The sequence below is a fragment of the Artemia franciscana genome, unplaced genomic scaffold (assembly GCF_032884065.1).
Source record: "Artemia franciscana unplaced genomic scaffold, ASM3288406v1 Scaffold_1425, whole genome shotgun sequence".
Taxonomy (NCBI): domain Eukaryota; kingdom Metazoa; phylum Arthropoda; class Branchiopoda; order Anostraca; family Artemiidae; genus Artemia; species Artemia franciscana.
The window spans coordinates 2,631-29,997 of record NW_027062826.1 but is presented as its reverse complement, the minus strand read 5'-3'; the positions used below and the strand labels follow the sequence as shown (position 1 = coordinate 29,997).

Sequence of the window (27,367 nt, the reverse complement as noted above, 5' to 3'; positions counted from 1 at the left end):
TTCGTTAAAATTAAAATTAATAGTTGCCTTTTTATGTAACCGAAAAATTGCATGGCAACTAGGCCTCCTTCCCCATCCCATATTTCTCAAAATCGTATGATCAAAACTAAGAGAAAGCCATTTAGCCAAAAAAGGAATTAATATGCAAATTTCATTTGAATAGTTTACGTGTGGAGAGTCAAAATCAATCATGCATTAATTCAAAAACGTTCAGAAATTACATAAAAAAAACTAGTTTTTTTAACTGAAAGTAAGGAGCGACATTAAAACTTAAAACGAACAGAAATTACTCCGTATATGAAATGGATTGTCCCCTCCGCAATCCCTCGCTCTTTACGCTAAAGTTTGACTCTTTGCCACAATTCTGCTTTTTAAAACAATTAAAAGCTTTAGCGTAAAGAGCGAGGGATTGCGGAGGGGACAATCCATTTCATATACGGAGTAATTTGTGTTCGTTTTAAGTTTTAATGTCGCTCCTTACTTTCAGTTAAAAAAAACTAGTTTTTTTTATGTAATTATTCAATAGGGCGCATTGTAAATATCATTTTCTATAGAATCTGTTAATTCTATTAACAACTAATAAAATGAAAATTATTAATACAATTAATTTTTAAATTAATAATCAAATTCTAATTAAATAACTAATTTAATAATAAGTTTTATTTAGTTTCTTATAATGTAAGAAATTATCTGTATCCTTTTGACAAAAACTGTTATATTGTGTCTTTTAGATTACCTATGCTAGCGAATGCTAGAGGCTAAATATCCAAGTGGGGAAACGTATTGTAGCTTTTGAAAACATGTGTCTTAGAAGATTCCTGAATATATCGTGGCAGGAAATGGTTACCAACTTAGAAGTTAGTCGGTGAACCGACCCGCCCTTAGTTAATGACCTTTTGGAATGTAGGAGATGGAAGTGCCTTGTCAAAATCCTTCGTATGCCAGAGGATCGACCTATAAAGACAGCACATGAGCGGCGCCCTTAGGAGAGGAGCAAAACAGGTTAATCAGGACAGACCTTACGACGGCAGTATGACCAGGAACTGAAAAGTCCGGAGCTGTGTCTTCAACAACAGGGGGTAGACTGCATAGCTGCAGCTCAATTCCCTAGATGCCTGGTGATATTGTTTAGATACCCTCTACCATTCTGGCTCTGGAGCAGGGTTGCCAACTTCACTCTTTTTACCTCAGAGGGAATACGGAAAGGAGAAAATCAATCTTTTTGGGCTTCAATTTTCATTCGCTTTAAACATCCGTAGTTGGCAACTTTGTCAGAGGTGCATTTAACCCGAGGAATAGGGTTGCCAACTTGCACACTTTTTGTGTGAAATGCACTACTTTTACCTCAGAAGAGATGCACGCGCAGGGGCAGCCACGCATGCTCGCAGATTTTTTTACTTGCACTCTTTTTTTCTTAAAAAAAAATCATCCTTTTTTGGCATTTATTTGCACTCTTTTTAGATGTCTGCAATCGGTAACCCTTCTCTGGAGAATCTAAGGTATACTTTTTATATATTACCTTAAATTACCTTAAATTGCAGCTTAGAGCAATCTATTGATTTTTCCTTAAGAAGCTCCAGAGTTGAAGATTAAAGTTGTTTTCATTTCAGTTATTTTAATTACATGTATGAACTTCGACATTTATGCTTTCAGCAGAATTTCCTAGTAATATGCATCGAAAAAGCCTGAATAACAATCATAAGGTTTTATTAACAGCTCCAGCAAAATGACAACAAAATGTGCACTCTAAGAAATGAATGCTCGGCAATTCATTAGTTAAAAAAGTTACAAATAGATGAACAGGGCCTAAAGTGGTATTAATACCTTGCTAATTAATATTATAAAGTTCATGTAATGAGCTTGGTATATCACATTGCTGCCTCTTTTGGGTTAAATTAAAAATAGAAAAAAAATTCTAATGGTATTGAATGTGAAAGTATTCAAATGTGGTTTTTTGCAAATTCTTGGCTACGACGCTCCCACACATTTCTAAGACGTCTATTTACAGGCCCAATCATAACTAGACTTGACTAATACCAATATTTACGTGCTAGTTTAAACCAATCAGATTTTCCACAAAATTTTCTTATTGGGTAAAAATTCAATGAAAATTCTGATTTACTCAAATTAGGGTTAGGTAAACTTAAGTTTTAGTAAAATCTCACTCTTAATGGACCTTAAGAATAATAAAAATCAGCTTATGGTAAATGATAATTTCAATTCCAATTCCACAGTTAACCAGGTTAACTGTGGGATGCTATTATAATACCGTGTTAGAGATTGGAACAATTTCGTGTAGATGAACCAAGTAAAAAATGATTTAAATCCTGGAAGCTATGCCTACAGGACGGTACAGTTTTCTATTTACTCTTTTTCACTTTGCTTGATAATAACTTGGGTAAATTAAACAACCTAAAAGTGTTTTCCCACTCCTAGCTGCACGAACATTAACCCCTGAACAGATCAACTATTTCTGAATACCTAACCTTGTACAAGCACCCTGACGTCTTAGACTTGGGGTCCAAAAATATGGGGCTTAAACTGCTTAATCGTCATGAAAAATCTATCTTCTATTGACGAACTATTATTTTAATTCTGATTCCCGCAGTTTACTAAATGTGTTGGACTGCCTCTCAATGCAAATCTTGCTACTTAATGAGCACAACCCATTGTTGCAAGAAAAGATATAAAGATAATAAAAATATAACATTAGGACACTTGGTTCTTGGTAAAATATAAAAACAGAAGAAAAACAACAATGGTCTTTCGATATGGTAGATGTCTTCTGAAATTAGTGATAGCCACCTTCTAAGCTCTAGCTGCTCGATAATCACAAGCTAATTAATTTTCCTATCGACTCTTAGTACTTCGATCTGCATCAGTTCCTTATGCTCCACATCACAAAAAGAGTTTAATTACCAAGCTCTGCCTTGCAATGGTAAATATGCGCATAAACTTTGCTGCTGGTGCGCGTGAGCCTGGTGCTGCATCTGATGCAATGTCTGTGCTTGATGGTGCAAAGACGTGGCGTTGTGTGGCTGGTGATGGAAGCCTATACTAGATAATAAGCCTCCTGGTGAATGGCCAATTCCACCCTGAAAGAAGGAATTTGCGCATAAGTTATTTCTAGATGTTAATTCTAGATTAAAAGTGCTCATGGAATTTGCAGTATTCTTTATTTAATGCCTGTAGTAGCAAGGTGAACTCACATCTGCTTGGCAAGATGGGGCTCAAGTTCAGTCCCAGCTGTGGCAAGACCGATGGGGAAGAAGTTCCGTCGGTTAAATATATAGTGTATTCATGAATTATAGCTGACGGGTAAGTGGACCTGTCAGTTAAATATATTTCCATGGAACTACAGAACTAATGATGCTGGGTGAGGCATTTGTGTCTTGGTGGGTTTTTTTATTCTTTAGTTTTTCGTCGGGTTCCAGCATTGATATATTTTGCAAATTTACACTCATTTTTTATTTAATATATATTGTTTCACTACATCTTTTAAATAAAACCAGTCAAGGCCTTTTTATTATAATAGAAATCAAAATTTTAAATGATAAAATTAAATGACTTGATGAAGTTTTCATGGACACCGTCTAGGTCAAGTCTATTTTCTCCTATATTTAAAATTTTCGAATTCAATTAAATGCTAATTAGTACTGTATTGTCGGTTTTGGTTTTGTTAAGGGGTATCCCCCCTCTTTATTACACAAAATACTTGTTTTAGTACTTGCATTAAAAATACTCCTTTTTCATATTTTCGCTAATAAAAAAAAAAAAAAAATAGAATTGCCTCCTCAGATTTGGAAAAAAAATATACTTTCCTCTCCACTCCTCGACATTTCATGGATTGGCACCATCGGGCGCGCGTTAAATGTAATGGATCTGTGTCAGACGTTGCGCAAATTGTGCCATAATTGGCACGAAGTTTTAGGGCATCGTGGATGTGCACAATATTTGACAGAACAAGTGGTGCATACCTGGTAGCAGATTAAAAAATCCAGCGAGATTGTTCCATACAGAAGCATTCATTTTAAAATAAGTTGTATGTAAATAAATCCCATTGTATTATTTTGTACCTTTTTTGGAAAGGGGACAAGTTGAGTGTCATAATTTCGCAATCGAAGATTTGTTTGAAAGGGGGGATTTCCTTATTTCTTTTCTACGTTTTTTAACAAGGTATAGGGAAGTAAGCGTTGGTAATTTTTGTACATTTAGCGATCTTGACTTTTTTATATTAATTTTTCAGTTTTTGTTCCAGCTGGCGATAATTCGTAACGGTAAACTATGAGTTTTAGCTGATCTTCCTTGCATTGCCGACGTTAAGGTCCTTTTCATATAATTTTCTTATCGTGTAAATTTTCTATTCGTACGTTATTCTTAGCGATTCAATTTAATTCTTTTTTCGGCTGAGAGAGCCGATTTTTAATAAGGCTAAATTTTTACAAGGCTATATATATTAGCATAAAAAAAAACTATTTTTTCAGCTTCTACACATCTCTTTGTTATTTTTGAATGAAAATTTTCTTATAAATCTTCTTACAGCTCTACAAGGTGATCGGCTCTCTCACACATCGAATAAACACAGTTAACTTTCAATCGGAAACTTAGAAGTCAAGTGTCATTGGAGAATACTTAATATGTCATGCTTGACATGATTTTTTTAGTGGATATTAAAGAGCTTGAACTTGCTTTTGACCTTGAAGGGACTCTATAAAACCAAAAAGCTATTGCTATGAGTATGATAACCTACTTACGCCTTGAATAACTTGTCCTTGGAGATGTGAAGGAGCAGAAGGGTTGTTCAGCTGGGTGGGGGGTGGACTGGGAGATTCCTCCTCACGATCACTTGGAGATGTCGGTGAATCTGCTCCACTATGGTCGGTACTTAGATGCTTCTCTTCTTTGACTAGGACGGGAACACTCACACGACGTGGTGAATTCTGAAAGCTTACTCATTGTTAGTTTTCCTAAAATTTTAGGACGAAGCAGTACTCAAAATTTTAAACTTTTACATGTTTTTTTTTACTAATTTTTTTTCTTCTTTTTTGTTTTACAAAAATGACTGGCTATTATGTGAAAAAGTTACATTTTTTGGCTACAAACTCCTGTCTGCTCTTTTGCTAACTCCTTCTTGCACCTAAATCCTATTTGATCGAATATAGGAATAACCGGCTACAAATACTAATGATGGTGGCTAAAAATGTGGGCTATTAACCACTCTGTGGTCAATAGCCAATGTGGCCAATAATGACTACTCTGTGGTCAGTAACGGTAATCTCGGCTATTGACCACTCTGTGCAACCAAAACTTTCTAAAAAACATCAAAGATATTTGGGTTTAAAACAGTGACGAATTTGCAGAAAAATTTTATATGCAAAAATAAAAAAATTGCGAATTTGCAGATATTTTTTAGCGTATTAACTAAAATTGCTTGTCGGCACTGGCTTGCCGGCTTTTCTGTTTAGGCGAAATATCAATCGATCATTAAAATGTTTCAAGAATTACAAAAAAAAATCAAAAATTGAAAAAGTTTTCCTTTAGATATCAAACAGTTCCTAGTTGCGAATTATAAGGAGCGATCCGGCTCAATAGTAACCGAAACAATAAAAACAAAAATTTGATACCAATAGATAAATCAAAAGAATTAGATTTTTATACTGATTTCAAATCTATGAGTTTCATCAAGTTTAGTCTTACCAATCAAACGTTAAGAACCTGAGAATATTTGTCTTATTTTCGAAAAAAGAAGGAAGCACCCCCTAAAGGCTATATAATCTTAATGAAAATCACATCATCAGATTCAGCGTATCAAAAAAACCCACTTTGGAGTTTAAAGCTCCAATCCTCAAAAAATTGGAATTTCGTACTTTTTGCCAGAAGAAAGATCACAAATGTGTGTGTTTTTTTTTTCTTTCCAGAGGTCATCGTATCGATCCAGTGGTCCAAGAATATCGCTAGAGGGCCCATTCGAGAGGAAAATTAAAAATTCTAGTGCCCTTTTTAAGTAGCCAAAAAATTGGAGGGCAACTAGGCCCCTTCCCACGTTCATTTTCTCCCAAAATCAAAATCAAAGATCAAAATTTTGAGATAGCCATTTTTGTACAGCATAGGTGAAAAATCTAATAACTATGTCTTTGAGGCTGACTTGATTCCCCTCAGTCCACGGGGAAGGGCTGCAAGTTGCAAACTTTGGACGTGAAGGGCCGCAAGTTATGAATTGCTAGACATATGAGGGGGCTCGCCCCCTCGTCAATACCTCGCTCTTTACGCTAAAGTTTTGTTATTACTTTCGAAAGAGCTATTAATTCTAATTAAACCCATTGTGATTCAGGGGCCATTCTTGAAGAATTGGGAAAAATTCCAACTTTAGCATAAAGAACGAGGTATTGACGAGGGGGTGAACTCCCTCATATAGGGAACAATTTCGGTTGTTTTAAACTTTAATGTTGCTCCTTATTTTCACCTGAAAAAGTTTTTATTTATTTATTTAATTGCAGTATCAAGCCGATACTCATTAGAATCGCAACTTAGATTAGAGCGGCAATTGGGCCAAATAGGGCCAATTCAATGTTAGGGGCAAACTAGGAAGAGCTCATTTGGCTTAAGAAAACGAAAAACTTATACAAATTTACCAGCTTTTAAGTGTACACGCACACTCGGTGGTAAAGCCATATCCAGGGAGAGGGCCTTAGGTTTGGACCCCCTCGCCCCAAAGTTTGTGTTCGATTTGTAAAAGTGACAAAAAAGCGCACAAATTTTTGGATATGTTTTGTAAAGGTTTTTTTCTGTAAGCCCTCCCCTTCACCGAAAAAATATCCCCCCTAGACAAAATTCTGGATACGCCCTTGCTCGATGGCGCAATTCATTCTTAAGCGCTATTGAAATTGTTTACACTTTCGTTGAGAAACTAGTTGAAAATAACGAAGTTTTTGCGCATGAAAATAAAGACCCAAGTGAAAATTTAAGAAGTACAGGATTTACCCAAAACACGAGGGGGCAGTAATTCCGACATTAAGCTTTCTCCACTGTAAAGACCCATGCTACAACTAAAAAAGAACAGAATTTACTCTAAAAATGAGAATTCCACCTCAACCCCTTGCTTTATGGTTAAGTTCAACTTGAACCTTACTTGAAGCTTATTAGACTTAAAGCATTAAGATAAAAAAACTGTTATTCATTTGTTATTGTGGGTTTTTTTTTATATACTGAAAGCCCAATTCAAACTTTAGCGTAAAAACTGAAGGCCAAGAAGAATAGCAGCCCGCTTCTCATATTTATGGTAACTTCCCATCTATTTCAGATTTTAAGGTTACCTTTACTCGCACGTAAAAAATATCCTATGTGGTATTTAATTTTGTTATGCTACAAATGGCTATCACAAGAATCAAGTCTTCCGTACCCGGGTCGATGCACTTTAATTTAAACACGCCATAGCATCGTACTGATCGTTGGGGGTCAACTCCCCCCGAAAGTAAGCATAGATGATTACTAAACGCGGTGCTCTTTGAAAACAAGTAAATACGATAAATGACATGATAGTACATACCTTTGTACAAGGCTACATCCATAGGGAGCTCAGGACTCGAACCATCCCCCCCCTCCCGCAAAAAAAGAAATGCCTGACAAGTAAAAAATCTAACAAAAATGCATATAAACACATTTTTGATACGTTTTTTAAAGTTTCTCTTGTAAAACCTCTAAAAAAAAGTAAACACACGCACAGCCCCAAGCAGAAATCGTGGGTACACCTTTGCCTGTATATAAGGTCGGTCATATAAAGTCTAAGTATATAAGTCATATAGTCATATACAACTATATAAGACCTTATTTTTCCTAAAAAGAAAGATTTTATACTTCTCGCTGGAAGTCGCCAGGGCGTGATATATTCCCTAAGCCGTATCCAGGATGGGAGGGGTTTAGAGGGGTTTGAACCCCGACTCCACGAAATGTTTGCTTGGACTCCTAAAAATGTAACAAAAATGAATATAAACAAATTGTTGATACGATTTCTAAAGTTTTCTGTAATAAGGTCATATGTATAAAAGGTCAGTTTGCCTGTATACAAGGTCAGTCATAAGGTCAGTTATCGATACTCTGTAGTAAAAATTAGTGTTTAATTTTTGTTAATTTAATAATCTGAATCAAGGGGGTGAGATGGTGCGGAGGTAGTACACCATCGGAGACATTAATTAGCTACTAACTATTATTACAAACTATTAATTTATTAAATAAATTATGCACTTATTGCACCTTGTATACGGTAAGGCACTATCGTGTCATCTAAATCACTTTTTGAATATTTCTCAGCACCAAATTAGCAATCGGTCTCCCTGTTTTTAGATACCAGATCTTTTCGGGTAACAAAACTAGCAGCCTGTTGCCCCAATTTTAGATCCAGAGAAGACCGAATCGAATACCGAAGTGTCAATTCTAGCTTTATCGCAATAAATTTTCATAAAAACTGTAAGTATACAGAAATTGTAAGCATATCGATAAATATATAAATTTAAAATCTCAGTAATAGGTTTTGACCGCAAGAACAAGGATCATCTAACAAAGCGCTTACATTATACTTTATATAAATATCCCAGTTAATTCGAATAGTCACGTAAAAAATAACTTACAGAATTCACAGTTTGTTCTGCCATCTGTTTTTCTTTAGCTTGCCTCTTACATTTGTAGCGGTGGTTTTGAAACCAAATTTTGACTTGAGTTGGAGTCAGATGAATTAAACTTGCCAAATGCTCACGCTCAGGCGCTGAAAGGTACTTTTGCTGCTTAAACCGACGTTCTAGTTCATACACCTGAAATTATCAGATTACATAGTTGAACTTGGCTGTTGCTTTTAAACCAAATAAAACCTGACAAGTATTTGCCACAAAAGCTATATTTAAAGTAAAAAAAAAATCAGATGAGTATATAGTTACAATCCGTAATACTGTAAATAAGCTATCATAAACAAAATAGTAATTAGTGCACTCACTGTACTTTTTGTATTTTCTTGAAACCCATCCACTCCTTAATATGCTAAACAAAAGAAAACAAGTTTTTTTTCAACTGGCAGTATGGAACAACATTAAAACTTAAAACGCTCATAAACTCTGCCGTATATGAGGTGACTGTTTCTTTTCGCCCTTTACGCTAAAGTCTTAAAGTTCTTCAAAAATACTTCAAGTTCAATGACCATTGGGTTTGAGCAGTCTTTCCCAAAGAGTTGTGACAAAAAGTCAAACTTTGGCATAAAGAGCGAGGGTTGAGGAAAAAGCAGCCCCCCTCATATATGGAGTGATTTGTATTCTTTTCAAGTTTTAATGTTTCTTCTTACTTCCAGTTGAACAAAAATATTTAGTGTATTTAGTGTCTAACTTAGTTTCAAATAATGCCAGCGAATTCCCTCCCACCCCTCTTGGAAAATCGCCCAAGGAGAATTTCCACCGGAAACTTTCCCCTCCATGGAAAATTCTAAACTAGCAAAATCCCCCCTCAGAAACCTCCCCCCAACAATTTCTGTATATACTACATGAAAACAATGTAGAAATTGTGCAGCTTAAAGCCCTATTCCCAGGGACTATTAGGGGTCATGTCATCACGAAGTGACACAGTTATTTAGATCTGTCAACTATGTTAAATGAAATGGTTATCTCAAAATTTTGATCAGATGTCTTTTCGGGACAAAGGACGTGAGAGAGGACTAGCAACCCTCCAATCCATTGGTCAATCTTTTTGTCCAATCCTCTAGGACCAAAGTTCCATTCGATCACCTATGGGAAAAACAGAAAACTAATACAAACAAAAAAAAAACATCTCTGAACTATCTTCTGGGAAAAAAAAATACAAAAATTCCAAGAGAATTTCTTTTCAAAGATTCTTCAAGGGATTTCCAAAGTCAGTATATATGCTGAGATGTCTTATTGGCAACAAGCATACATACTGTGCCTTTTGATTTAGTTTTAAAGCAATATTTAATATCTAAGCATAATGCGTAAATTGCATAAGTGTGTGGGGTTGACGTATTTGGCACACCTAGAGATATAGTTACTTGACTGTTTAACTATGCTAAACAAACAAGAATTTCTTAAAATTTCGATTAGATGCTTTTGAAAAATTAATGGGCTTAGAAAGAGTTTTATTCTTGAGAAGGGCACTAGAACTTTTAATTTTCTGTCAGATTAACTCCTTTTTAAAGTTTTTATGGTATTAATACCTATGATAACGCTGCGCTGTCTATGATTTTGCTTATATCTCCTTTTGAAAACCTACATGCACTTAGTTTTTTCGTTTAATTTGAACTCCCCCTTAACGTTCCCTATAAGTTTCACCTTAATACCCTTAGCGCAAGTAGTTAAAGCAACTGTAGCAGTAGTTACCATAGTGTACAAATAGTGCCTTCTTGCTAATCCAAAATCTGCCACAACTTACCCAGAAAGGTCTAACTTAATAATTTAAGCCGTTCTAGAGATACTGCAGTGTCATCCTTTTCGCAATCTACTTGCTTATGGTCCGTTTGGATTTAGTCCAATACCCACCTAAATATTCCTTGAAAGCTTCACCTTAATACCTTTAGCTTGCGTTATAGCAACAGTTTTAGCAGCAGTAGTAGCGTTAATGCAGTGTACACATAGCATCTTGAATTTTTTTCAACATCTTCCTCACACAAGCTGAAAGTTTCGACTAAATACCACAAACCGTGCCTGAAGTATATTAGATAAGTCTTCTTGACAACCTTTAAGCGCATAGTGTGCTTCGACTTTTTCTTTTTAGCTATACTTTTAGTTATAGTACTAGTAGTAGTAGTTACAGTAGTAGCGGTAGTAACAGTAGAAGAAAAATGAATAGTAGTAGGCTTAGCTCTTGTAGCAGTAGTAGTAGTAGTATCAGTAGTGATACTGATAGCAGTAGTAGTAGTAGTAGCATGAGTAGAAGCAGCAATAGGATACAAATATTCAAGTAAAAGCACCTTCAAATCCATGGGTATAGTTGTAACAGCAGTTCCAATAGTAGTATTATTACTATTAGTAGATTTAAAAGTAACAGGACTAGTACTAGCAGCAGCGGCAGTATTAACATATTGCTTTTTGGTCATTTGAACATCCCCCTCATCAAGTCCTAGAAGTTTTACATAATATAGTTAGTTTATCATGGGTTTGACATTGCCGATATGAAATGTCAACCTTTTGATAACCTGTTTTCTCATATACTTCCTGAAATTTTCATTTAAAACTCTCAGCCATACAAGTAGTTATAATAGTAGTAGTTGGAGCAGGGTTACCAACTACCAACGTCTAAAAACAGTGCAATCAAGACCAAAAAGAGGGATTTTTGCTATAAAAAAAAAGTGCTAGTCAAAAAATGTTCGCAGTTCCTCTTATTGTTCTGACCACTCTTACGTCATTTTAAAATGATTAAAGTTATCCTACGACCATATTAACCTCTAAATAATGAGTTAGATAACAATTATTCTTGTTTTCACAGCTAAAAAGTAATTCTAGACTATAGATTAGGTTTTGTCTCCTTTTTTCTAAATATTTTGAAAGGAATATGAGAGGTCAAAGTAGCTAGTAATGAACTGTAGCTGACCTTAAATGTAAATTGGTGAATGCATACTTAGTCAAAAGATTTTTTTTCCTCTACTGGATTTTCTCCTTTTTTTTCCTTTTCTTGTAAATTTATTTCATTTCTTATATGAAATGAGTAGTTTTGTGGTATATTCCTAAAAATTGGATAGCTGCTTGTTCTGTGAAAGCATTCCTTTGCTTTGATTACTTTAAGTTTGAGCAAATTAATGGATACGAATATATGCAGATGAGACAAGAGTTCTGAAAAAGGGGTAATTTAGATCATGTGATTTAGAGAAAAATTCTTCTGAGCAATTTATCCCAACATCACAGATGTGCAAATTAAAATTTTCTTTTGTATAAAAATCACATGAACAACTTGAATGCCAAAACTTTTTTATGCCAAAACATTCAAGTGTTGCATTTACTACCTCAAAGTATTTTCAAAAGAAACCTAGGAGGATTCAACCGTCTAAGGAAACCAGTGCCTGGGCTCTTAGTAAGATAAGGCTTTTATTTCTGAAAAATGGCCATCATAATCAGAGATGAGTCGTTTACACTTTAAAATGTTGTAGAGGCCTAATGTTTTTGCAAAATTTTATCAGCTTGAGAGTAGACTTTATAAAGTTTTTTCTTGGTTGTTCTTCTCCATCCCCTTACTGCATGGAGCATACTCATTTTTCTATTCCTAAGAACAATAGTTGCGCCAAACAGCTTTTGAGTTTCACATGTAAAGTTTATTTTGAATTAACGCGTTTTCACTTGCTCTTTATACTTTGATTTGATAAACTTCATCTTAAATGGTTGGAGATGTTGGAAAGACGACAGGGGGACGGCAGCGATAAGTTCCCACCGGCTTGCTGGTGTACTTTTTGCACTCAAATAGTTTCATTCGAGGCTATTTATCTCGCTAATACTTTTCTATCATCATCAAACAGTTCGTGGTGACGAACTGTAGTAACGGGCGACCCGGCTCAATAGTAACCAAAACTCTAAAAAATGGAATTTTGATATCAATAGCTACATCAAAAGAATCGCATTTTAATGAAGATTTTAAATATATAAGTTCAATCAAGTTTAGTCTTACCCATCAAAAGTTACGAGCCTGAGAAAATTTGCCTTATTTTAGAAAATAGGGGAAAACAACCCCAAAAAGTCATAGAATCTTAACGAAAATCACACCATCAGATTCAGCGGATCAGAGAACTCAATTGCAGAAGTTTCAAGCTCCTATCTACAAAAATGTGGAATTTTGTATTTTTTGCCAGAAGGCAGATCAAGGATGCATGATTTGTTTTTTGTTTTTTTTTTTGTTATTTTTTCCCCAGGGGTGATCGTATCGACCCAGTGGTCCTAGAATCTTGCGAGAGGGCTCATTCTAACGGAAATGGAAAGTTCTAGTGCCCTTTTTAAGTGACCAAAAAAATTGGAGGGCATCTAGGCCCCCTCCTACTCTAATTTTTTTCCCAAAGTCACCAGATCAAAATTCTAAGATAGCAATTTTATTCAACGTAGTCAAAAAACCTTATAACTATGTCTTTGGGGATGACTTACTCCCTCAGAGTCCCCGTGGGAGGGGCCACAAGTTACAAACTTCGACCAGTGCTTACATATAGTAATGGTTATTTGGAAGTGTACAGACGTTTTCAGGGGGATTTTTAGGTTGGGGGATTTGAGAAGAGGGGGGTATGTTGGGAAAATTTTCCTTGGAGGAATTTTTCATGGGGGAAGAAAATTTTCATGAAGGGAGCGCAGGATTATCTAGCCTTATTTAAACAAATACAATGAAAAAATAAATATGAAAAAGCTTTTTCAACTGAAAGTAAGGAGAAGCATTAAAATTTAAAACGAACAGAAAATATTACACATATGATGGGCTCACATCCTCCTAATACCTCGCTTTTTTTAAAGCTAAAGTATTTTTAGTAATTTCAATTATTTATTCTACGGCTTTTGGTGATTCAGGGGTCATTCTTAAGAAATTGGAACAAAATTTAAGCTTTAGTGTAAAGAGCGAGGTTTTGACGAGGGGGTGAACCTCTTCATATATGTAATAAAAACATGATAATACAGAAGTTCGCTACTTAAGCTAATTTGTAAGTTACGTATATCTTTTACTAATAAAAACATTCGTTAAAAAATTAAAAGTTCTAGTTGCCTTTTTAAGTAACCAAAAATCGGAGGGCAACTAGGTTTCCTCCCCCACTCCTTTTTTCTCAAAATCATTCGATCAAAACTATGAGAAAGCCATTTAGCAAAAAAAAAAGCAAATTTTGTTTTAATTATTCATCTGCGAAGAGCCAAAATCAAAACATACATTGATTCAAAAACGTTCAGAAATTAAATATAAAAAAAACTAGTTTTTTTTAACGGCAAGTAAGGAGCGACATTGAAACTTAAAACGAACAGAAATTACTTTGTATATGAAAGGAGATGCTTCCTCATCAACGCCCCGCTCTTTACGCTAAAGTTTTTTACTATTTTAAAAAGTAGAGTTAAGAGAAAGAGTCAAACTTTAGGCGTTGATGAGGAAGCATCTCCTTTCATATACGAAGTAATTTCTGTTCGTTTTAAGTTTCAATGTCGCTTCTTACTTTCCATTAAAAAAACTAGTTTTTTTTTTCATAAAAGATTGTATAAATAATTTGCGAACAGAGTGAAAATCCGGTACGTAGAGAAAAAAAAACGAAATGAAAAAAAAGTGTATATTGCACACAAAAAGTGTGCAAATTGGCAAACATGTGTTGAAGTAGTAAATAGCTGTAGTAGTAGTACTAGTTGTAGTAATAGTAGGAGTCAACGCAGTGGTAGTAGTGTGAGTAGTAGAGAGCAAATATTCCCTTTTGGTTAATTAATCTTCCCTTTAAGTATTCTCTGGAAGTTTCCAGTTAATACCCAAACCCTTTCTTGAAATATGCTCTTTTGACAATCTGCATGCACATAGTGTGTTTTGATTTACTTCAAACTTCCCATCAATATCCTCTAAAGTTTGCATCTTCATGAATTTAGCCTTAATAGTATTAGTGTCATAGTAGTTGGGGTAGTAGTAGGAGAAGTAGTGGAAGTAGTGGTGTTGCATTAGCAGTAATAGTAACAATAGCATCAGCAGTAGTAATAACAGTAGTAGTATGTACATATTGCCTTTTGGCAGGTTGAACATCTCCTCATAATGCCCTGGGAGTTTCATTTTGATACAGTAAGATGTTTCAAAATATTACTGATGTGCCCTTATGACTCCCCTTTGAAGTTTTTGTCTTATCTTAATTCACTTAGCCTAACAAGTAGCTGCAGGGAAATTGTAGTTGGAGTAGTTTAGTAGCAGTAGTAATAGCAGCAGTAAAACTAGCAGTGATAGTAGTATTAGCTGCAGCATGCACATATCATTTTTTGATCAACTGATCTTCCCTTTAAGTATTCTCTAAAAGTTCCAACTTAATACCCACCCCTCAAGACGCTGTCAAATTTGCACCTTCATACGCTTAGCCTAATAATACTAGTATCCTAGTAGTAACGGTAGTAATAGGAGCAGTAGTAGCATCAACACTGCCATATTAGTGGTAGTAGTAACAGTAGGAGCAGCAGTATTAATAGTAGTAGTAGTATGTACATGTTGCCTTTTGGTATGCTGATACCCCGTGATACCCCGGAAGTTTCATCTTGATACGGTAAGCCGTTCCAAAAATGTTGCTGAATGTTCTTTTGAATTCTGTGTGCACATAGTACGTTTAGATTTAGTTCATATCAAATATTATCTCTATGGTTACCCTTATCCTTTCCTAAAAGTTCCAAATTAGTATACTCTAGCTGCTCCAAAATTTTTATTGGATTTGTTTTGGGAAATGATGGGCGTGGAGGGGGGTTGCATTCTAATTACTTTTGACTCTTAAAAATGGCATCGTAACTTGCAATTTCAGTAAAATCTTATATGGCTCCGTGGCACAACTTACAACCCTTGCCCCTAAGTTCTTTATTACGTTGTTTACGGGTCGGAGAAACATTTGGAGGGGGAGGGGGTCAAGCCTATGCTGCCCCCCCCATCTTGGTGGAGTCTCGATACGAAGTGCCTTGGTGAAAAAAAAAATGTACACACTTCGTTTTTTACATAGGCAGCACTATAAGCAAAGGCCTTATTTGTATGTGAAAAATAGTTAATTATAGTCATACCTACTTGCATATAAACTATAAACGAAAATATCAGAACATATGTTTCAGGAGGAGGGATATTTGAATTCTACAAAATGGATACTTTTAGGCTCAATTTTCTTGGGAAATAATTCAATCCAATACTGACAACCTACATGCAGAGATAGGGAGGGGTAAGCTGGACTTAAATATACCTTGATTTATATTCTTTATCCTAACGATTTTAGAAATATTTCCTTTAACATATATATATATATATATATATACATATATATATATATATATATATATATATATATATATACACATATATATATATATATATATATATATATATATATATATATATATATATATATATATATGTGTGTGTGTGTATGTGTGTGTGTGTATGTGCGTGTGTATGTACACTTTTTTCTGTATTAGCCAACTTCCCTTTTACTTTGCTCTTCACTTTAATATGAAAACATTGAAAACAATTTTTTTCAATATTTTGACTTCGTATTATTGGCCATTATTAGTTTACTACAATCCAAAATCTAAAACAAAGATTTACCTTCCTTCGGGCCATAATCTATATATTTATGTGTGTGTTTGGTGCGGGGGGGGGGGACTTCAGTATAAATTTTAATGGAATTCTCCCTGTTCTCCCTTGTACAGGTGTCTTACTTTGCTTTAAAAAATGACAAATTAAAATTTTGGGATAATTGTGTTTTTGTGCTTTTATTGTAACAATACAGTTACATAGAAAGACACTTTTTGACTAGTTTTTGGATATTTCTTTCGTTTATATTATTAGCTTTTGAAAAACTTTCTACACTAGCCCGCTCTGACAGTAATCTTGTTGACAAGGCTAAACTTTCCTTCTAAACTGCGAAATAGCGCAGCTACGTCTCTGTCCCCCAAATTCTATGTTAGCAGCCTAATGTAGAAATTTCTCAGGAAGTTTCTAAGGACAAGACTATTTAGAAAAAAAAATATTTGGAACAATCTTTAGTTTTCAATCATGCAAGGTTGCTTTTTGGAAGTCCATTTCTTCCGTAATAGTGGACCTTTTTTTCGGGGGGGGGGGGGTAGGGTTCAGAGTTGTTTCCGGAAGACTGCTTAGTGGGAATGTTACCCCACATATGGTGTTTAAGGATCGTTGAGAATCTACAGGTTTTTAAAATTGATTAAATTTGATCAAATTTAAAACGGTACAGTCAAGACCTCACATAAAAACGAAAACCGGGTACCCGTATTTCCTTCAATGTAACTTTCACTGCTCCTTGCATTAGCTTTAGACTAAGCCCCAACTACAAAGAAACCAGATAGAAATTAAATACTTGCCTGAGCTTGGGTAAACAAAACTCTTCTTTTCCTCCTTTGAGCATGTAGTGGAAACTGTACACCACCTAAAGGTTTTACATCTCCAACACCGCACGCGCTTAGCCCATGAACTCCCATATTCATGCCCATATTCATGTTCATTCCGGTTCCATTCATCCCTGATCCAGGACCACCGGATCCCATCAAGCGGGACACTAGAAATAAAGTCAATGTTTTATTAGAAATGATCAGTTGGAACGTAATGTCATTGCTAGCAACTGGAAGATAATTTATCTCGTATTACTCCTATTAATATTATAGCGTTAAAAATTCATGTTGATCTTTTGATACATCTCAGATATACCCTTTTATATGCGACACCTTGTCCCCTTAATTTGAAAGATAATTGAAATCATAATTGAAAACTAAACAGTTTGAAAGATAATTTGGCTCGTATTGCTCCTATTAAATATTATGCCTCTAGTAAGGATTTGTAGCCCTTATTTTGGGACTATTTCTATTTTACCCTTTTTAATTTTCAGTTACTAAGGGCTGGAGTTTAGGTAAGCTAAATCTTTATTAATACAACTAGACACAGTTGCATCGACTTTAATTTTTTTGTAATCACAAATGATTCAATAAAATAATCGTACTTAACAAAACCTATGACGGTTTGCGGTCGTGCAAAAGTCAACGCAACTACAGACCAATTAAACTAATTATGTAATTAATCATTCCAAATTAATAACGATTATTATTACAAAATAAGAGTACAAAAATATAAATAAAATAAGAACACAAATTAAACATATTAACGAATCCATTCTTCATCAATCATCAATGCTCAACTCTCCCTTCCAAAAACTCAAGTTTGGACCATACTTCATAGAAAAAGTCACTATGAAAGATGAAGGGAGGGATTCCCGCCAGGAGAAAGGCTTCATAAGGAGATTAAGCTTTATATGGGCATTTTTAAAGGTAAATGAGCTTTTTCAAAGGTGTTTTTTCAGGAACTAGAAATGAGTGCATGTAGATGCTTTATGATATTAAATTAAAAAAAATGAGACAGGAAAAATGGGCATAATTTAAATAAAACAGTTGAATAAATAGAAAAAAAATGACAACAAACCTCAAAAAAACATAAATCTAAATAGTTCGACTCTACATCTGGGAGCCTTTATCAACGGGATAAGAACTTAAACTAAATTAAACATAACATATAAATTAAACGCAAAACTAAAAAACACACAAAAACGTAAATAAACAAAACTCACATCTTAATAACCTCCAAAATGCTGGAATTACTATATTTTACAGTGATTGCGGTATTTTGGTGGTTATTCAGATGTGAGTTTGATTCTTTTTTTTTTTTTTTTTGCTGCAATCACTTGGGCAAAAATTTTGAGAATGTGCTAACCACCGTCAGGAAAAGATATAGAAAAGAATGAAAAAGTTTCTTACACTTTGGATGTAAAAAAAAAACTATTTTGTGAAGGAAAATTAGTGACAGTATAAGTTACTGGAAACTATGAGTATAATTTTAGAAAAGGGGAAGTACCCAGCGATTTTGAGAAGCTCAGAAAATTTAAAATTAATACTCAATGAATATTTCAGGATATAAGGCTTTAGTTCTATAAAACCTAAAATTTTCGTTTTATAAAACAAATGGCAGGAAGTGGTACTGTCGTGCTATCTCTTTTTTAATAGGGAAAGCTGTCAATACCAAAAATTTCTCGTTCGGACGAGCCTACTTGTATTTTCTTAAAAAAATAAATTGTATTAAACCGTTAAGAAAAAAAAAACAAATGAGATAAAAGCATCTCAGTAACTTTTATTTTCAGGAAAAATATAATATTTTTGTTTATTTGATATAGAGGAACAGGGCCAGAATTAAAGCTTCGACTGTTCTAGACTCAAGCGTTTTTGCCGCTCTGTTTTCGCAAGATTTCACGGAAACCCCCAAAATTTCAGAGGTAGTGGAAACACTGAACAGAACGTAACTGATGAGCCAAAAGTAATCAAAGACAGAGGTAAAATCGAACTCTCAGCTGTCATTCTTGTGAGATATCTAACAGTTTATAAGTTGCCACAGAATTCCTGTGTTGTTTTAAAATTACTTTTATATGAATAGAAAGAGTGGTAGCGTAGTCCATCTGGCACGTTGACAATAAATCGTATCAGTCCAAATTTTTTAAAGAAAAATCCCTTAGTGATAATATTGCACCCCCTGGCACTGTGCACACCTAGACTCGGGCCTCGTGGGCCTATTGGTAAATCTGGGCCTGTATAAAAATGACATTTCCACGCTGGGATTCTCATACATGTAGTGTTTTGTATAGTAATTTTCATCAAGATCACGCCCTTTTCTGGGTATTCCCTGCTTTTTCTAAAATTAGGTAAATTTTCTTATGCCAATAACTTTTTGTATATAGCCTAAGTCTAAATTTAATGAGTATTGTGCCTTCAAAGGAAGATTCAAAGCTAGATTGTTTTATACTCATTTCTCACCATGTTCGAAATTCTCATTCACATTCGGATTTTGCAACTAAGCTGCCAAAATGATGCCATATTCCAGAAATCTCCCAGAAAGCGCTGTGAATTTTCTTGTACAAATAAATTTAATTAATTTATCATTTTTTTAACTTTTACCCAATCTAATTACTAAATATAGTTTTTGTTTTTTTTAAGCAGGTTCACATATTATAGGAAAATTTGAAATACAAATTTAGCATGCATCTCATACGAATGCTCATTACTGAGGGACAAGAAGGAAAAATATGATCTTCCATTTTGCCTAGTTTCTTTGGCTTTGAATAAAGGCAGCACTTCTATAGAAATTCCGTTATTAAAACATATTGGTGCATAATCATTTTGTTAAGGATCTTCAAGTCTGTTTTCAGTTATACTAGAAAAGTGCCTTTGGCAACTGGAACACACATTTCTAATATAAAATCCTTACAATTTTTCTGGAATATACCTCTACTGAATCTGTTACGAAAAAAACTTTGACGAGCGCTTAACAAGATCTTTTTCAAAAAGGTCAGATATCCTCTATAAAGATCTAAAATCGTTAAATATGCTTACATAATTTCGGCCCATTTAATCATGACGTTTTGTGGAGCATGGGGTAAAAATGAACTCTTCCTTAGTGCCCCCCTCCCGTCTCAAGTAATATTGATGTTATAAAAAGATCCGTAAGCTCTATAATAGAAAAAAGTGCAATGAAACAAATATCACAAAAGAAGAAGTTAAGAAAGAAGAAAAAGTGAGTCACTTAAAAAAAGTGTTAATCATTTATGGCTAAATTTGGTTTATCATTTTCTTTTGTCCGTTTTTTCATGAATGTCCTTATACATATTCAAATTTATGAGTCAACCAAACACTTGGACATTAAAATGTTTTATACTTAAATACTTGTAATTTGATGTGGTAGGTAAATGGTTCGTTTAGTGGTAACCCCCCCCCCCGTAAATTTCCAAATATAAGAAGATGTGTCTTTCTGGGAGTGCCAACATTTTGAAAGTAAACTTAAAAAAATAGGTGCACATCACAGGCGTGTAGTTTGGGGGGAGGGGCAGTTGCGCCCCAATAATGTGGAAAAATATAATATATTCCATGCCCCGTGGCTATCTGGATATGAACCCCTATTGCCCCCTAAGAAAAATACGGGAGATTCACCCCTGGGTGTACAAAAAAATAGAATTAAAAATATTTTACCCCACTAGGAAGACTACCGTCGCCAAATTCCGTTTCTTGGAAGAAATAAAGTTTATATTTTTGAAAATCCACTGATAAAACATGTATAAAAACCAGCTACTAGTATAATAATGAAGCAGAACAAACTTGCATCACCGAAGCACACAAGGAAGGGGGCTTGGGTTGTTCCCCAGAAATCCTAAATTTTGCCAATTTTCTGGGCACTTCTTATACAAATAATCAAGTGAAAATAATTTTTCATAAGCCACCCCCCTCGAAAAAAAATTCACGTATGTGCATGAGCTGCTTAGCGCTTATAAGTTTCATGCATTTCAAAATGACTTTCCAAAAAACAGCTATCCTGATAATCATCGCAATGGCAATTTCGGCGTCAAGTACCTTCTTACTAAAAAATTTTTTTTAAACCATTAGGATGCAGGAAATTCTGGAAAAATCGTAATTACCTTGAGATTTTTAATTGGCTTCCAGAAGAAAGATCCGCGTGCAGGAATTTATTTTGGAGGGAGAGGGAATTTTGAGAAGGGCGCAAACTAAAAAAAAATACCAAAAAGAGTTAAAAAAAACCCCAGAAAATAAAGAAATTTTAGGCCTATAGTTAAAATGTTGAGAAGTTGGGGAAGGAAGAGTGCACTGATTAAAAGGTCTAAACCCTATGTATCAGTGACGCCGATCCGGAGGCAGTATGGATTATTTGTCCCCTAGAATTTTTGGCACCTTAGATTCAGAAAAAATACTTTTTTTTTTGTATTTTCCGTGACAAATGGCTTTTTGGTAGTTTTATTGAGGATACTGAAAAATACCTCCGTCCCAATTATGATTTTTTTTTTTTGCACCCTCTCCTTAATTTCCAGGAGACGGTGTCACTGCTACGTGTATGCCTGCCTGAACATACCCTTGCATAGTGTATGCCCTTTCCCCTTAAAATCAAAATTTTAGGTATTGGCTTATAAATAATACAAGAGAAAGAAAATTATCGGGTGAATTGTCATACCTGTAGTGAATGCGTAATCCGTAGAAAATCTAGGATCCGTTGTCCCAGTTCCGTACCATGACGCTGCCGAGTGTCCGTAAGGATTTCCAAGTTCCCCATTCATATATTGTCCAGAATTTCCTGTAAATGAATGGGTATGACCGTGTGATAAAGACACTCCTAGTTGTGGCACATGCATATAGGCAGAAGTCACTGGAGTTGACATAACGTCGTGAAAAGAGGGGGGTGGTGTACTACCCACACTGTCTAAGGGACTAAGGATATCACTAACAGAAAATGGTGCACGGTTAATAATATTTTGGGGCTTAGGACTCACGGACATTGCATGCCGCTTAATAGCCCTTGTTTAGGAGTTGGATAAGAAAAAAGATCCTTCAAGGGTCCTTAGGAATCACTCTGTTTATCTGATGATGGTCTGAGGATCTTTCAGTTTCAAGTGCACATAAGAATCTAGTATGTCAACATAGCGTAAAAAGCAGCTAGTAATAGCTTACGATTAGTCTTCACTTCAGTAGCACTTCACATACACTTCTGAGCTATATTGCGCCCACTCGACGTGGAGATTTTCAAGAAGGCGTAACCACTGGGGCGGAGCGTACTATTCATAAATCAAATACAAGCTGCGCCATTCATCATCAGTAGGCGGAGCTTTCAATTACCATTGGCTAAAGATGTGTTTCACACGTCGGCGGTAATCAATCACCTTTTTGTTCTTGTGCCATACCTGTGCCAGGATTAAAAAAACAATAAGTTAATTTCAAGGTAATTTATATCTTATCTGCAACACTATAATTTCATGTCAGTAAAATGGATGTTTTGGATATAGGCAAGATGACTTAAAGGTGTTAGAACAAAAAGGAGCTGTTTTTCTACTATTTTTTTTTCGCTGCAATAAGAATGCTATTACTTAATATGAATGATACGAGGCCCGAGTTTGACCCCAGCTGCTGCGAGATAGGGCGATAAAGCATGCCACTTGTCTCTGTAAAAAAGAATTGGCAATTGGAACGTGGTTAACTGTCAATGCCCTGTTTGCCATTCAGTGGCTTTTCAGGGTCTTAATTTTTTTAAGGCTGAAAGAGATACGTCAGGAGAGGGTTTAATATTTTTGTAAGAACGAGGACACTATGGTTTAAAATAAAATTACAGTCCCTGACTAATGACGCCTCTTGACAGGGGCGTATCTAGAGCAAAATCTTGAGGGGGCCCAAGGTGACAAGGACGCCAACGCAAAATATTGGGGGGAGGGTGCCCAATGTGGCAAAGGTGCCAATAATCGACCGAACTAACAAATTTATTCTAATAAAAAGAGTAAAAAAGAAAAAAGGGAAAGAATACGCCAGAAAATATCTTGGGGGCCTAGGCCCCCAGCCCCCTGGATCTACCAGTGCTTTTTGACTACAGGGTCCTTGTATTGGCAGCTGAGACCCAGACCCCCTTTTTCTCAGGCAGAGATCAATACAATGTACCACCACGAACACGAAAACTGTTGCTAGCATCGAAGACGAACAAATATAAAATTCAATTGATGAAAGTGTCGAATTTAAAATAGATACTCCTAAGGAGATAGTGGAAAATTCATCCGTTCCAGAAGCAGGCCATATCTACAGATTAGGGTATCGGGTTTCACCTCAGCCCCGAAATTTTTCTTTGACTAGTAAATTTGCCGTAAATTTAAAGATAAAAACACTCTCTCTATAAAAAAATAAATGAATAAAAAAAAATCCAAATTGTAATTGGTCTTGAAAATACAGGTAAAAAGACGTTATTTTAAGCTCTTAGACAAGATTCTGGTAGACAAATCCCTTATTCTTCCTCATTTTTAGTTACCCTCTCACCTGAGAAAGGATTATGGATATACCCTAATCCCGCAGTACATACTTTACAATTTACCAGCAATTGAGCTGATACTTTTTTTTTTTTTTATATTAAAATGGCTACCTCACTTTAACTATGTAGAGGGAAAATAACTAGAAAGTTTTACAATTTCTTAATAGTCGCGCAACTCTGAAAACAAGTATTAAATGGTTTCATTTTTGTTGTAATAGGCCTACCTCTTTCTAAATCCCGTATACACCCTTGTCTAAACTATCATGTCTCGAAAAAAAACGAATTCTATTAAACTTGTTTCCGGGCAACCAAAACTGTAATGCAATCACATAACATATATGTTTTTAAACATTTCTTTGTTAAAAGTAGAAAACAATTTCTGTGAAAAATATGTCGATTAACTCTTTCCTCAACTACCCCTTTAACTCAAAATAATTGTATTTAACGAAAACGACTTAAAAACAACTTTAAAAGAAAACTTAAAAACGACTTCTTCTAAAACCTGCTTGGTAATCCGGGTAATTTGATATTCGGGTCATTAAACTATAAAATAGAGTATTAGAAAAACACAGTTGCCGGTAAAACATATTTGGCTGACTTAGTTTCACATGACGTCACAGTGCTAGTAATTACCTCCGTATTAAAACGTTATTTTTCTTGTTAGAAACACAGTAAGCCCGAGTTTTTGGAAAAGCACACGTTTTGTTATGCGTATATGCTACTGCCACTTACGTTACGTCCGTTTGATTAATGGTTTTGGAACATCTCCCACTACAATAGATGTTTCCAATTCTGGAAGTAAAATCTGTTTGGAAGTAAGAGGGTAAGATTTAATTGAAATCTCTGTTATGTGCAAAGCAAGGTCGAAATTCAGTGGCCTAGCTAAAGCGCAGGGGGGATAGTTGTCCCAAAGCGCAGGCCCTTAGCGGGGCTAAATGGTAGTTATTTCGTCAACATTATGATCTACTACTATTGTGGTGGTGAAGACAGGGAAAGGATGTGGTAGGGGCACAAAAACTATCATTCTCCCCGGGCGTAGAAAACCCTAGAGACTCCTTTGTCGCAATCTAGTATAAAAGGGTTTTGTTTTCTCATCATTTGAAACTAAGTTTAGCTGATCAAAATCAGTGAAGGTGAATTTGCTGGAAGAATTGTAGGGTTCTGCGTCAAGAGTTCCAAAATCATTCAAGGAGCAATGTTGAGAGATGGCTCATATTGCAATGTTGAGAGCCATTATGAGGCTCTCTGCCACATGATGCATAAATTTTGGAGGTTCAACATTTGTTACAGCTCCTCCACATCATGTCTCTTATCACAGTTCCCACGCACTTCCGCACTTCCGCAAAGCATGGAGTATATTTGAAACCTCGAGGAGTTCTTTGGGGGAAGAACCGAATAAAATTGGAAACAAAAAGCCTTTCCAACAAAGAATTAAAAAATTATTTGAAACTATAAGTGATCGCGTTAAGCATATATCGCCAGTACCAGAAACGCCAATTCGCGAAATGTTAGGGGATAGAGGTGGTTTTAGGGAGGCAGAGGGGGCACTTGCTCCAGGCGCAGAGATCTTAGGGACGCAAATGTCAAATAAAGGACCTAACGGTTATAACCATTTTGTAGTTTTTGAAATTGTATTTCCGTTAAAATAAAGTAGAGGGAACAGTTAATAAATGATAATAATTAATAAATTATTTATTAATTAATAAAATAGATAATTAAATATAAAAAATAATCACTCAATAATAATAATTAGGATATTTAAATAATATATTAAAAATTGTGAAAAAAATCATTATCAATTAATTTAAAAATTAAAAATAATTTTGTTAATAAATGAAAAACATGTTAACATTTAGGACGAAAATTTGTGGGAGGGAGGTAGAGGGGCAAATAAAGATTTTGCCCTGAGTGCAAGAAAGAACAGAACCACCACTGAGGGGAAGCACGAATGTTTTTCTTAAGAAATCTAACGGGGATAATTTGCTTTTTTGTAAAGTTTTTGCTGTGCGTAATTACCCCTCCCCCATTAACACTCTTGACCTGTACTGGACAAACGAAACGGAATTTCTGGTATAGCAATTAATAAATTTGAAAATGAAACTGATGGTCTCTATTAAGATGACCACGGCTGCTTGTTTAATATTTTTTTTCGGTGTTGTTTCTTTTGGTTCGTTTAGTGAAAAAAGAAAAAAAAAACGATTGAATTTTGATATACTAAGGAAATTCAAATATATTTTCCTGGAGTCAACCTTGAAAATCCTTCATCCTTGTTTCAATCAATTTTATTAGTCCCACTGCCTAAAATATATATGTCATCTTTTTTTCCTTATTTCTAATTCGACATTCGAATATTTCTGATAAAATATTAAATGTTATTTTGGGAACAAATCTTTCAGCGACGAAACCGTTGCTCAATCCTGAATCACTCTATACTCTTCCCTGCAAGCCTTTTGATTTTCCTCAACCCTCAGCCCTAAAATTATCCCAAGGTAAGCAAACAGTTCGTTGTAACAAACTGTAAGCAAGGAGCGATTTGGCCTGATAATAACAAAAACTCTAAAAAACGGAATTTTGATAGTAAACGATGTATCAAAAGAATATATATTTTACGATAAGTCGTAAAATACTATATAAAGTTAAAAAGTTTTTTTTATATTTTAGTTTTAATTTTTGCAGTTTACATATATATATATATATATATATATATATATATATATATATATATATATATATATATATATATATAAAGAAAGTTTTTTTTATTTTAGTTTTAATTTTTGCAGTTTAAACACACACATATATATATATACTAGCTGTTGGGGTGGCGCTTCGCGCCACCCCAACACCTAGTTGGTGGGGCGCTTTGCGCCCCCCCCCAAGCCCCCCCGCGCGCGTAAGTCGTTACGCGCCATATTAGTTACGCGCCATTGTAGCTGTGTCCCTGTGTCCCACCTGTGAATAGAGATAGATATAAATATATATTTTTAACTACGTAAAACATGCGAATATACAACATTCTTCGCTGTCCCATTGTCTGTGCATATAAATAGCATTTATATTCCCTGTGTCCCGGTCGTCATTTGTGTCCTGGTGTCCCAGTTTGTATTTTCTCTTTGAGTGTCCCGGTCGTCATTTATATTCCCTGTGTCCCAGTGTCCCGGTCGTCATTTGTGTCCCGGTGTCCCGGTCTGTAATTTCTATTCAAACAATCCCTGTGTCTCAGTCGTCAATTATATATCCCGCCTGTGCCCCCGGCGTCCCCGTTGTAGTTGTGTCCCTGCCTCCCGGTCGTCATTTATATTCCCGGTCGTGATTTGTGTCCGGGTGTCCCAGTCTGTAATTTTTCTTTGAGGTTCCTGGTCGTCATTTATATTCCCTCTGTGTCGGTCGTCATTTGTGTCCCGGTCTGTAATTTATCTTTGAGTGTTTTTTCTTTTTAGTTTTTTTTAGTTTTTTACATTTTTTCAGTTTTTTTTTTCTTCTTTATTTTTCAGCGTCACTATGAAGTACATATCGCCGAACCTTTGTTTTTTAACTTAAATCTGGTAGGCATTGATGACCTTATCCAAGTCAAAATCCCAAACCCAATCATCATCGCTATCATTTTCAGTTTTGATATGTTTTGACTCTCGCTTTCCAGGTGGATTTTCATCTAACTGCGCGGTTTTGCGTTCTTTAGCCGCAAGCCTGTTTTCTTGCTGTTCTAGTGATTCCTCGGCACGCTTTCTTTTCTTACTTTCTCTATCAGCTGCAAGCCTGTTTTCTTGCTGTTCTTGTGATTCCTCGGCACGCTTTCTTTTCTTACTTTCTCTATCAGCAGCAA

The 27,367-nt window shown here is 35.2% G+C and overlaps 1 protein-coding gene across 1 annotated transcript; it reads right to left on the bottom strand.

Annotated features, from left to right (window-relative positions):
- Window positions 1–1,704: 1,704 nt before the first annotated feature.
- On the bottom strand, window positions 1,705–22,262 carry LOC136042536 (homeobox protein Nkx-2.1-like). The gene is made up of 5 exons (XM_065727499.1): window positions 21,715–22,262; window positions 17,028–17,221; window positions 8,625–8,804; window positions 4,755–4,940; window positions 1,705–3,095 (listed from the first exon to the last, which is right to left on the bottom strand). The coding sequence occupies exons 1-5, from the start codon at window positions 22,034–22,036 to the stop codon at window positions 2,916–2,918; spliced, it is 1,062 nt and encodes a 353-aa protein (XP_065583571.1). The 5' UTR covers window positions 22,037–22,262; the 3' UTR covers window positions 1,705–2,915.
- Window positions 22,263–27,367: the final 5,105 nt, after the last annotated feature.